Source organism: Sorex araneus, chromosome 7, assembly GCF_027595985.1.
Source record: "Sorex araneus isolate mSorAra2 chromosome 7, mSorAra2.pri, whole genome shotgun sequence".
NCBI classification, from domain to species: domain Eukaryota; kingdom Metazoa; phylum Chordata; class Mammalia; order Eulipotyphla; family Soricidae; genus Sorex; species Sorex araneus.
The window spans coordinates 57631947-57645550 of NC_073308.1; the positions used below are offsets into that span (position 1 = coordinate 57631947).

General features: G+C 44.8%; 2 protein-coding genes across 4 annotated transcripts in view; both read right to left on the reverse strand.

The window, feature by feature from the left end:
* RBM46 (RNA binding motif protein 46) overlaps positions 1–11522 on the reverse strand; it is a 47781-nt gene extending 36259 nt beyond the window's left edge. For 2 of the 3 annotated variants that reach the window (XM_055144627.1, XM_055144625.1), the window contains exon 1: positions 11341–11501. The gene's annotated coding sequence lies outside the window, so the exon portion shown is untranslated. Of the gene's footprint in view, positions 1–11340 lie in introns of all 3 variants that reach the window. The other variant, XM_055144626.1, reaches the window with a different exon arrangement.
* Positions 5282–9761, reverse strand: LOC101540806 (zinc finger protein 488-like). Its single transcript, XM_055144693.1, is given in 3 exon segments — positions 5282–5935; positions 5937–6102; positions 9593–9761. Coding segments are annotated over 3 exon segments (954 nt in total). The 3' UTR covers positions 5282–5316.
* Positions 11523–13604: the final 2082 nt, after the last annotated feature.

Below are 13604 nucleotides of genomic sequence, written 5' to 3' on the forward strand. Positions count from 1 at the left end.
TTTTAAGAGTTTCTTTTAAAAACCAGAAAACTGCTTTGACTTCTAACAGAACTTCATTCTCTGTAATACAGTATTTTTCAGCACCTCTCCTTTTTTTGTTTATATGCAACTCCAGGAATCAAACCCAGGGCCTCACACATGCAATCTAAGTGCTCTAATGCTGAGCCACACCCTTCATTCCGCACATTTTATAAAGAAATTTTCAGTCACAGCAACTAATATGACTGAATGCTACTACTTTTGTGGTTGTAAAAATTTGGGCAACTTAATTTCCTTATGCCTATATTTTTCATTTGGAAAATGGGAGTACCAATACAAGTTATCACACAAGTTTGATACCAGAACTGAATGTATATTAAACACTGTTGGAGTTATATTAAATCACATTTTTAAAGTGGGTTGACAAATATTATAGGCAGTTCATCTTAATTTTTCATGCACCTGTACTGCTGACGACACATGCAACTTTGTTTTTTCAGAAATATCTTTTGTTTTCTCAGAGACGGTAGGCTGGGTGTGAGGTGGTAGACAGATACTGAGGAAAGAGAACAAGCATGTCTATACTAGACAAAGGGCGGGAATGAAGAGGACACTACCAAAGAAACTGCCACTCCGGGCATATCAATGGAGCTAAAAACTATGTGACTCTAAAGCTCTTCTTAGTTTTAGAATACCTGAATTTCTCTGAATAAGAAAGAAACAGCCACAACCATACCCGTTTAATATATTCAGTACTAGTACTCAGGTCAGCTAGTAGCTATGGAGCTAGGCTGCCTCCATTCAATTTTCTTTTCACTTAGCAGCTCAATAGTTTTAAGCAGCTTCTTAGCCTTAGGGGTCTCAATTTCCTAATCTATATATAAAATACAAGAAGAAAGCTTGCCTGTCAGCTTTTAAGACTGTTAAGTTGGTTAACTGGTATTTTAAAAAGCAACAAAACTCCTAGGATTCTTTTTATCTTTTGGTTAAAATTATTCACAAACATTACTGTACTTAACTTTTCAAATGTTTCAACATCCTCTAGTACTATAATTTAGAATCCAGATACCCAATGTATCTTCACAGGTTTTTTTTTTTCTCCAAAACAAAACTGTGACACCAGACAGAAATAAGCTGAGAATAATAGACCTAAATTTATAAAGGTCAGGAAATTTCTCACCATTACCTCTGATCCCTACAACTACTGGAGGGGTGTTTCAATCTTACTAAAAGAAAATTATTTCCACAGATGAAAACCTGAGACTAACAAGGAGAAATTGTATTATCAAAAAAATCTCAGAGCCAAAAAGTGAAGAAATGCTGTTCAGGTCAGCTTGACTTCAAATATCCCTTTCTGACAAGAAAATCATTTTAGGAACATCTTAAAAGTCCCTCAAGAAACAGAGAAGCTTTTTCACAAATGGAAACAATCTATAAACTGATATGAGCTGAAAGTGACTCTAAAGCTCTTTTTACATCTCTTGCCCGCAGGCCTGGCTGTCTTCCCCGGGGCCTCTCGGAGGGGATGGGCTCCAGCTTCCCTCCCCACCTCGAGCAGAGCTCCCGGCGGCCGAAGACCACCGGAACCTAGGTACAGCCATGCTGGAGGCCCCTCTCCACACATTCGGACGGGCCTCACACATGAAGGTACCAGCAGAGGAACCCAGGTGTGTGTAATCCCATCAACGGCCAACATCCAGAGACTTAAAAGCAAGCTCCCAGAAGCGCGCTGCCGATATCTTGTAGCCTACTTCTCCCTCTAGGAGAAACTGGCAAGCTTCTGAGTTTCCTGCCCACATGGGACAGCTTTGAAAGCTTCCCATGGTGTATTCATAGGCTAAATCCAGTAACTAAGCTGGATCCCATTCCCCTGACCCTGAAAGAGCCTCCAGTGTGACATCACTGGGAGGGCGGAGTCGAGAGAGACTCCTAAGACCTCAGGGAAAGGACGAATGGAGAGGTTACTGAGCCCACTTGAGAAATTGATGATTAATGGGATTTTGTGATCGTGATCGTGATCTTAAAAGTCCCTCAAGAAGCAGAGAAGCTTTTCACAAATGGAAACTTAGAATCTATAAACTGATAGAGCTGAAAGTGACTCTAAAGCTCTTCTTGGTTTTAGAATACCCTAATTTTTTCTGAATGACAAAAAAAGAATCACTAACATATCCATTTCATACATACAAACTCTTTTCCAAATATAGATTTGCTCATAAGCAGCTTTCACCCAAGAATTCAGTAGAAATCGGGCAGTAAAATATCTCATGCATTTATAGTTACTACCTGTCATCCTCTTTATTTCCCCAAATTTGTCAGCCTATTATTTCTTAACCTAAGACTCTTTAATCAAACTTCCTAATGAGTATTAGTGTTAATAAGGTGTCTATAAGCATCCTGAATTCAACATATACAAATATAAATGTCATTTTACCTTCCACATTTTTTCCTATTTTACCCTACTTCTCTTCCATCAATTCACACATTTAACCAACAAATGCTACAAAATACACACACCCTTCTCCAAAGTGAAGTAGAATAGAAGTTAAATTAGACTTTTCTTTGACTAGCAGATATCTGTACTCTATCTCCTGATAACAATCTTTTTCTTTCTATCCCCAGAGCTAGTTCCAAACTATTATTTGAATTAGTGTTAGATTCCTCATTGGTTGTTCCAGATTCCTGTCCTGTCACCATCAAACAAATTCTCCATGTTGCATTCCAGGTACTATCAAGTATAACTCTGGCTATCTTAATTAAGCCTCTACTAAAAATCAAAACAAAGGGTAAAAATCAGCATTTTTTAATCTTATAATCAAGAATTCTCTTCTGAAAAATAAAAATGTTTTATAGAAAACATTACTAGAATATATTTACTGTATAAATAGACTATTGTTGAAGACTGGTATCATAAAAAAACATAAAAATAAGACAAAATTACAAACAGGGAAAATGATCTGCAGCACACCTAATAAAAAGTTTAATTCCCTCAAAATAAAAGAGCAGTATGGAGTCACAAAAGCAGTGTGGAGTCACAGTTAAGTACAAACCCAGGTCCTTCAAAGATTTCTCACAGGCCAACCCTGACTCATACTACTTATGACTTTTAGGCACATTTTTTAACCTCTCACAGTCTTAGTTTTAGCTCTAGGATGAGAAGAATTTTTACCTACATGGTTGGTGGATTTCAACTTTATAATTAAAAATATGCTTTTGCACCTAAATACTAGAAAAGAGTATCTGAATTTATTAATCCAATAAAACAACATTCAATTCAGAAGTTTCTAGATAGTAATGTTTTCTAATAAATCAATTAACAAAATGTTTAATAAAATAAGAAAAACGCAAACTGTGGACCAGGGACTTTCAAACTCAAATTCATTCATTTGTTCAATAAATGTCTGTTAAGTCTCAATTTATATCAATTTGTATGCTGGCACTCTTCCTTAGATCTGATCCGCAACCATAAATGAAATACTCAACTCTTTCCTGCATGCTTATACTCCAGGGGAAGACAAGTGATAAATAAAATAATATATGCTAGAACATAGAGGTTGGAGTATGAAAAGGGAAACAGGATACTTTGGAGATAGTGGATGACAGGAGGCAGGGCACATTCTTCAACAGGCTAGCCAGAATAAAATTCACAAAACTTGAGCCAAGACCAGGGGGAACCTTGTCATGCAGTTACCTGAGAAATCCATTTCACATAAAAGGAGAATGAGGACAAAGGCCCAATGAGAGAAATCAGCAAGGCTCGGGAGACCTAACGTGCCACAGGGCAAAGGGAAATATGGTCAAGAGGTTGCAGAAGCTGCCTCACGAAAGCCTTGTAATTAAAGAAGGATTCTAGCTTTTGCTCTTTTCATTTTAAAGTTCTGAGCACAATTACTCATTTTAAAAAAGTACCATCTGGATATCATGTGGATAAGTTCATGGAAGATCAGCTGGAAGATTATAATACAGATGGAGATGATGAACCTCTCCAGCTCAGGTTCGAAAGTAAAAGTAAAATCCTTGTACATATCAAAAGAGACTGCAGTGAAGTCTAAAAGGAGGAGTCTCTTAATAATATAGTTTGAAAGGATCACTGTCACTGTCATCCTATTGCTCATCGATTTGCTCGAGCGGGCACAAGTAATGTCTCCATTGAGAGACTTCTTGTTAGTGTTTTTGGCATGTCAAATATGCCACAGGTAGCTTGTCAGGCTCTTCTGTGCAGGCGGGATACTCTAATAAATGGTTATCTAATTATCTAATATATTGGTTGCTTGCTGGGCTCTCCGAGAGGGGCGGAGGAATTGAACCTGGGTCGGCTGCGTGCAAGGTAAACGCCCTACCCGCTGTGCTAGCGCTCCAGCCGCCATTATTTATGAGGGGAAATATCCACATTCTCTTTGTGAAGAGAATATTAATTTCTTCTCATAGTTTATTAAATTCATTTTATGTTCTCTCATCTATTTTCTCAGACAATCTTCCTGATCACAGCATGCTGGGCAAGTACTACTGAGGGCTGCAAATGGAAAAGCAAATTGACATGACAGAGTCTTCGAGTTTGCCTTCGGTGCAAAATAGGATGTTGGGTCAGGGACAGGAGACTTAGGTAGGAGGGAACGATACCTGTGTCTAAGAGGACCAGAGAAGATGAGGGAGGACACCCCATCTGAATTAAACTTTGAAAAAAAGCAAGCAGGAATTTTCCCAGAGGGAATGGGGGTTGCTAGATGCCCATAGAAATCACCATGGGAAGCTTAACTGGGCAAGAGTGAATGAGGCTGATCAAGAATCACTGGAACCTTTGCTAATCAAGTCCAAAACAGGTTCTATGGTGGTGGGACCATTGCCCCATCACATAGGACTAGGAGGGGGTAAGGGCAAGCACACAGAATTCTTCTAAGAAGCTGCTTCTGAGAAAATACGGAAACAACCAAAAACCACCTGGGTTCATGATGTGGACTGAGACCATTGGCTGAGGGATAGGTCCAACTAGCAGCTCTAGGGGTTATCTGTGGGGGTAGATCAGAAAAAGGGAAATGGAAAGAGCCGATTCTGCATTTACTACATGCTCTGGTCGCCTGATGCTGTGATTTTCTCCTCTGAAACAGGATTGGATGAGGCTGGCATGCAGATCTGTAGTTGGTGGTGCCGTTCCCTCCCACCTGCATCCTCTTGAGATGATCAAGAGGATTTATTTACTTCAAAACATAGCAGAGGCCTTTAGCTGTCCTTTACAAATTATGACAGGGGCATCCACCTAACAACTCCATGCAGACTGCCCTGCAGAAAATTGTGCTGCCCAATGTGAGACATCATATCCAGAGGTGGTTCTACTGCCACCTGTCAGCTGTGAGAAGTCAGGAGCCAGGAGAGATGGCGATGCTCCCAAAAGTACTCATGGCAAATGGGGCATGTGAGGGACTCGTCTCTCAGCTTTGAGTGTAGGTCAGGGCCTGCCTGCTCCTTCTTGTGGTGGGACCACATACGGAGCACGAGGTCAGAGGTCAGGTAGAAGGAGAGGTTGCATTTGGCACAACAGTTCTGGGTGGACAAGTTCAGGGAGGCGAAGGTGGGTGGCAAGAGGGCCCAAGAAGAGGAGGACAATGATGGGGCGGCCATCTGTGCTGTAGTGTGCTTAAGCCACAGTATTGCTGCACCCTGGAAAGCACTGCATACAGGAGTAATTTGGGGCAATGTTTGCACATTCCAGATACCACTCACAAAGAGCTTGGAATACGAAAGTGAACCCCAACAAGACCTGTCTACTTCATTGATGAGTCCCAACAACTCCCCCAGCCTGCCCCCTGCCTGGAAAACAGAGGAGGCTTGTCCAGGTCTCTCTGCTGGACATCTGGTAGGTTTGCTGAAAGCACTTCTCTGCTCCTTCTGGGCTCTGCTAGGCCACATGGAAAAGACTTTGCTATCACTCGGGTCCCTGGGGAAGTCCTCAATCAGCTGTTGGGGGGCCATCACACTTCCTCTCCTGGAACTGCCACTTCCCCAGCCTCTGTTTGTGCTGAGGCACTTCCTTGAAGGCATTCTGCCCCTCTTCCCAGCATCCCTGGGGCGACAGTGGCTTTTCTCTTCTGAGCTTGTCTGGGGATGCTAACAATGCCAGCTCAGCACAGACTATATCCGAGTTTGAAAGGACAGTCAACAAAATTCTCTCAGATAGATAAGTCTGGGAGTTTTAGCTTCAGCAATAATATGAGAGCACAGAGATAAGGAGAGTGAGGAATAACAGATATCACAACAAGATCAGAATTCAAACTGGACATGCCTTAGTGTGACAGGTCATATTAGGGACTGAGTGATCAGTGCTCTAGCACTGGCTTCACGTATATTAATACCCTGAATTTCCATCCCTTGCACCATAAAGGGGGGTAAGGGGGATGAGCGATATTAAAGGAGGAAAGTATTAAGTATTTAGCTTACATATGGCTAACTCAGGTTCCATCCCTGCCCCACATATAGTCCCCCCAAGAATCACCATAAGTCATCCCTGCTCAGAAAGTCAAACATAGTCCCTGAGCATTGCTAGATATGGCCCCAAAATACAATACAGAGAAAACCTCTTTTAACGAGAAAATTACTCGAAACACAAGCTAATCTTGGTTCATTTTAAATGCTCTTAACATAGTAAAAAAAAAAAAGAAACTTGCCAAACAATATTACATATCTCACGCACAATTAGGTTTAAAAATTGAAACAAAAAGATAACTCAGTTGGCAGATCACATGTAAGAGATCCAAATCCCTAGAACTGTGTGGTCCCTTGAAAACTGCCAAGAGCAAACTCCTGAGCACAGAGCTGGAAGTAGTCCCAAAGCACCACCCAGGCTTAACCCCAAAACAAAAAAATAGAATTTTTAAACATATCTAGTACTGTAATTTAACCAAATTTCTAAAAAATTTAGAATTCAAAAAATCTCAAAGAATTATAAATCAAACTTAATGCAGGCAAACAGTATCTTCATATTCATTCTAAAAATTCCAGATCTGAAAATGACCAAAATCTCTGGGAAGCATAGCAGTCTTAGGCATTATGACAATTCTGACATACCAACAGAGGCTCAATTAATCCTCTACCATTTTCAGCTGTAGTTTATATGCCAAATCATCCTACAAGCTGTTTTTCCTTACCCTGTTGACCCAAGGAATTCATCTAAGAAAAAATTGGGTCCTGAATAAGAAAACAAATAGCAAAACAGAGGCAAGAAGAATAAACTTAAAATTGTTGTGCAGCATATAAACTCCACTTTCCACAACTGAATCTTTTTTTTACTTCTTATTTATTTATTTTTTAGTAAGCCTGAACTTTAAAAGATTTCTTTCCAGTTTAGGTTCAAAAGTAAAAGTAAAAACAAAACTGTTATAAAAGTAGGTAAAACGAGCATAGATAATCATTGGATAGTCAAGTGGCAATTTAAATCAAATGTTTAGCTTTAGATTTGGGGGATTTTGTTGTTGGTTTTGGTTTCTGGACCACACCCAGCACCCAGGACTTCATCCTGGTTCACACTCAGGGATCACTTCTGGCAACACCAGGGATAAAACCAGGCATAGCTGTAGGCAAGGCAAGATAGATATAGATAGCACCCTCTGTGCTATCTCTCTCTCTGGTCCCAAGAATTTAGCTTTACATATCTTCACTAATTTTGAATTCTACAAATTAGCAAACAAACTTAAATGAATTTTTACTGTCTTCAAAATGCAAAATATGTATTTAAAAAAAAGTTTTAGCTAGGTAGAATAGTTTCTCTAAAGAAATTACTTCATGGGGGCCAGAGCAATAGTAAAGCAGATAAGGCACTTGCCTTGCAGACTGCCAACCAGGATTTGATCCTAGCACCCTATATGGTTCCCCAAGCCTGCCAGAAGTGATCTCTGGGTGCAGAGCCAGGAGTAAGCCCTGAGTACTATCATGTGTAACCCAAAAAAGAATGAAACTACATCATATTACATCAAACCTATATTCTGAATTGCAGTAGGTGTTCAGTTACTGCTGTGAAGCATTTCCTTACAGGACTGAGAAAACAGAAACCCCAGCAGTCAATGTTATTCAAAAACTGCTTTCTCTGCAAATAATCTCATTTAAAACTCCCAGTGTACAAGAACCTAAGCCACAATGTTGAGGACTAATTGTATTTTATGAACCTGATAAAATGACATTTTGTAAAATTTATTGTTTTTTTAAAAAGGACTCTAATAGTAAAAAAAATTAAAACACTTTTTAGATAGCACATTAGCTCCTTTAGGGCACTCATTAAAATTATGTGGCATTAAATTTTATAATTTTTTAATTTAGTTGTTGCTAAGAAATGCAGGGCCATAGCTGGCAGGTCAACAGGGGGGGGTTAGTCGTAATTCGTTTTATTCCAAGTCTGTACTATAGCAACATGAATGAAAAAATAGGGATTAGTCAAAATTTCATGGGCAATTTTTATTTGGATAAAGTTTTTTAAAATAAAGGGGTATAGATGCATCAGTTCAATTTTCTTAATATATTAAATATTATATCGGGGGCGGCTGGGTCACACCTTGAGGGACTATGTGTGGTGCAATGGATCTAAAAGGGGTGGGGTCCACACCGAACTATCTTTTCATCCTCAATTCCACTTTGAAGAGTGGGAGCATATTGTAGTTCCAGAAGTAAAATAACTTTGATAATTTTTTTTTTACTAGTTCTTCTACAGATTCTAATAATAATGTGAAGGGTAGGTTTACACTAAAACTGACTTAAAATTTTGAGCTATTTTTATAAAATAGTAACTAGAATATTAAACACAGTGGCAGGCTTAGGGTTGGATAGATAGTGCAGAGAAAAGATTCTTGCCTTGCGTGCAGCCAACCGGGTTCAATCCCCAGCACCTTATATGCTCCCCAGAGCCCAGCCAGGAGTGATCCCTGAGCACAAACCCAGAAATAAGCCAAGAGCACTGCCAGAAGGGACCCCAAAACAAATAGAAAGATGCATATATTCAAAAACAAATAGAAAGATGCACATATTGGCAGGTTTAAATCTGGAAAGACTTAAAATTTAAACTATTTTAAGAAATAACTAGTAAAATTTTTTTAAATATTTTCAACACAAAAGTAATAATTATTTGAACTCAGAATAAAGCCATACACAAGAGAATCAAAACTCTCATACATAATACATAATCACAACATATACCTTACATAAGGTATTCAATAATCTGACTTCAAATTTTAAACTATGTTTCTTCTCTCATTTTCTTGCCTCGCCAACCATCCGGTTAAAAAATAATACAACGGGAGAAACATTATCCAGTGATGATATGCAAACCTGGACAGATTTTGCAATGACTCCATTTCTGCTCATATAACCTCACTAGGGAAACAGCAAGCTTCTTAACCAAAATGAGATCACTAATAATGAGACGCTGAACTTCGGTCCATAAATCGGGTATATTTTTGCTGCTTCTAGGTCTTACCCTCATCATACATCCAGGGTCACATATATTCATTTTCTAATGTCAATGGTTTGTGCTCTCACCACAGAGATGCTCAAGACTACTACTTCACCCTCTTAAGTAGAAATGAACGGAACAGCGTCTTTCGTAAAAAACGAAGGCACTGCCAACTGCGGCCCTAACAGCAATCTTCACTGCTGTAAGTAAGCTCGCCGACTTTTCCTTTAACGACACCCTCGAAACGTGTCCAATACTCAGATCCGTAAGAGGCTCTAACTCTGAAAAACAGCTCCCAAAGGATGCTGCTCAAACTCAAACACAACGCCCCAGCTCTGGAAATAAAAACTCTCATTCCCGGGGACTGGAGCGATAGCACAGCGGGTCGGGCGTTTGCCTGGCATGCGGCCGACCCGGGTTCGATTCCCAGCATCCCATAGGGTCCCCTTAGCACCAGCAGGAGTAATTCCTGAGTGCAGAACCAGGAGTAACCTCTATGCCTCTCCAGGTGTGACCCAAAAAAAGCAAGAAAAAGAAAAAACTCTCTTCCCCTGACCTGTAACGAAGCTTGTAATCACCCACACGAGTTGACGTGTTCGCGCACTCACGCACGACCCGCGGGAGCCGTTCTAACGCCTTCCTCGAACCCAAAGCCAGCGTCCAAGAGCGGGGAGGGGAGCGAGCGTCAGGAGGGGAGCGAGCGTCAGCCTGGAAGCAGCTGGGGCCGGCGCGGCCCGACTCACCGGAGGAAACTGCCCGGTAGAAACTGCGGGGCTCACCAAGGGCGCCGCGGGGCGCTTACATAACAAAGACACGGGTCCGAAAGGTGCGCGCAAACTCCGCGTGCCGCCACGACCCCCGGCGGAGAGTGGCGCCCACCCCCACTCCCACCCCACCCCCACCCCACGGGAAGCCAAAGGCCGGGGTGGCGGGGGGGGGGGGGGCCGCTGGCCAGGACGCTCCCGGGCGCAAGGCACGTCTCTACTGAATCCCCCCGAGAAACCCTGTGTGACGAACGAGCCGCCGGCACGCGGGGCCGCCCGCACACCCAGACGGCGCGACGGTGGGCGAGCACGGCCGTCCCGGGCGCCGCGGGGTCCGTCCCCGGGCACCGCCGCCCGCCCCCGGGCCCCCCAGCCAGCCGCCCCCGGGCCCCCCAGCCAGCCGCAGCCGCCGCCCTCCACAAGCTCCGCGCGAGAGGGGGCCCGGGGCCAAGAGCGAGCGAGCGAGCGAGCCACCCACCAAGAACCCGAGGCCGAGGAAAGTTCCAGGTTGTCCCCCCCCGCCACGCACACGCACACACACGCACACACACACGCGAGGAAAAAATATAATTTTTCTTTCAGGCGCCACGACGGCCCTGCTCAGTCTCACCCGGCAGCCGGGCCGGCGCGGGCGGCGGCGCCCAGGGGCCCCACATGAGCCGCGCGGCTCGACGGCGGCGGCGGCGGCGGGCGCGGGGGCCAACATGGAGGGAGGGCGGCAGGTGGGACGCGGCCGGAAGGCGGCGGGGAGAGCGGAAACCGGGCGGCGAGGGGGGCCGGGCGCCGCGGGGCGGAAGGAGCCCCCGACGAGCCCCACAGACGGCCGCCGCGGCCCACTCGGCGCGCCCCCTCGCCACGCCCCCCAACACCCCCCGCCACACACACACACACACACACACACACACACACACCCCACACACAAATCACACACACACAGACGCGCGGCCTCCCCAGCTCGGGCGACAGCCCCCCTCCTCCCCGCCCCCCTGCGACCCTGCCGCGGCTCGACGGGACGCGGCCGAGCCCCCCCCGCCCCCCGAGCGGCCCCCCGAGCGAGGCGAGGGTCCCCCCCGGCTGCGCGTCTGACGTGAGGGGCCGCCGAGTGGGCTGCGGACGGCCGTTACCACAGCGGCTCGCCGGTGACCCCGCTGCCCCCCAGGCCCTCCTCACCCCTTCGGGTCTCGCAGTGTTAATCCAAAAGCCCGGGGACCAACGACCACAAACCGCCGCCACCGTTTCGGGGGGCCGGCAGCGGGGCGGCGGGGGGCGGGGGGCGCCGCGGGGACGGGGGGAGGGGAGCCCACCGGGAGAAGCACGCGCTGTCCTCGCGCCCAGGCCGGGCTCCCAGTGGGCGCCGCGCGCCCCGGGCCAGGCGGCCCCACGCGGACTCGCGCCTCCACCAATCGGCGGCCGGGCCCGGGCGGGAGGGGCGGGCTCAGGGGTTAGCGCCCAGGAGGCTCCCGGGAGCGGTGGGCAAAGCCCTTGGAGTGGCGGCTCTTGAGCCAATTGGGACGGGGAGAGCCAGTTGGGGGCGGGTCAGGGGGGAGGGCCTGGCATGAAAAATCAAAGCAGCAGCCTAAGTCGTTGGAAAAAAAATAGAAAACCAGGCCAGGTTGGAATGATGTGGGGAATGATATGTGAGATATCATCTGTGTATTGTACATCACAGAACCTCGATCAATTTAAAAAATAATAATAAAACTAGGGTAGAATTTGAACTCATGTCCTTAGCTTAGAGGGTATTTTAGATGCAGTTTTGAGTGTTTTTTCGTGTCTGGTGGAGTTTGCAGGTCTTAAGTGGCAAGTCTGGTGCCAGACAACCATATGTACTAAGTAGAGCTGTTAAAATTAATGCAAGGGCGGGGGCAGGTAGAAAACCGACGTGCAAATCATACTGGAAGGTATAGACAAAGTGAGTCAAATACCTAGACTAGAGGACTAGATCAAGCCTACTGACCAGATTTGATTTTTACCATTCTATAGTTTGGGGAGACACCGAGTGGACAGTGATGGAGCTATTCTGTACCTCGACAAAACCAACTGTCACAGATAAAGAGGTGGCACTAAGCACAATGTATCTCAAGTTGGGCTTTCTTTGAAAAATAGTTATGGTAGCTGGAGCAAAAGTACAGTTGGTGGGACACTGTGGAACCCTGCTAGGGGTGATCCCTAAGCATAGAGACAAGAGTAAACTCTGAAACTCTGAGCACTCCTGGATGTGAGAGAGGGGGGGAGAAAGAAAGAAAGAGGAAGGAAGGAAGGAAGGAAGGAAGGAAGGAAGGAAGGAAGGAAGGAAGGAAGGAAGGAAGGAAGGAAGGAAGGAAGGAAGGAAGGAAGGAAGAAAAACAAAGGAAAGAAGGAAGGGAGAGAGAGGGAAGGTGGGAGGGGAAGAAGGAGGGAGAGAGGGGGAGAGGGAGGGAGGCAAAGAAGGAAGGAAAGAAGGGAGGAAGGAAAGGAAGGAAGGAAGGAAGGAAGGAAGGAAGGAAGGAAGGGAGGAAGGAAAGGAAGGAAGGAAGGAAGGAAGGAAGGAAGGAAGGAAGGAAGGAAGGAAGGAAGGAAGGAAGGAAAAGAATCCTAAATTAGTTCAAGATTAAATGGCAAACAAGGAATGATTCTCTGGAATGTCTTTGGCTCAGTAGTTGCTTCAGATCTTGATGTCCTGAGTAGACACTCCAATGGGTTACGCCAATAACCCAGATGCTTCACATACTCAGCTCTGCATGCTGTCTTCCACACTACCTGATGATGTCAATCTCCATGTGTCTGAAGCACCAATGGCAGCTTAAAACTTTGTAAAGTGAGATGTTCCAACAGTGAGGAGTTAGCAAGGGCTGTGGAGTCAAATTATGAACCTTATTGATGTGTCATCATGGATAAGTGAATTTCTCAGAGCCCAGTCTAGTTTAAAATAGGGTCTGTGATCATAGTAACAAATCCTGGGTGCTTAGTATGCCCACATATTAGTTCATTTAATTCTATCCATGAGTACTACTCTCACGTATGCTATTTGTATTCAAAACAAAGCAAATAGCAAATCTAGACTGATAGAATATACCAATTTCGTTTTCAAAAACCAATCCTATTCTCTCCAATGAGAAGTGGGAGGCTTGAGGATGTCGGGAGAGATGGCTCAGAGGGCTACAAATGCGCGCTTTGCATTGGAGGTATGGAATTCCATCCTGGCACTGCATGCTGCCTCTCCCTGGTGTGCCCATTGCTAGCTGAGTGCTAAATTGTCTCCTTTAACTAGTCTGATTCCAGGCCCGCCTGAGGTTTGCTTTGGGGAGCACCCCCATCACTCCCAAAAATCAACTCATCATTTTTCTGTCATATAGATTAATATGTTCATTATTTTAATATTGGTATCTTCTCACTCCCCGGGAGTTCTAACTATCATGTTTAATGTTAATCTAGCTGAATCTGTATTCGATACG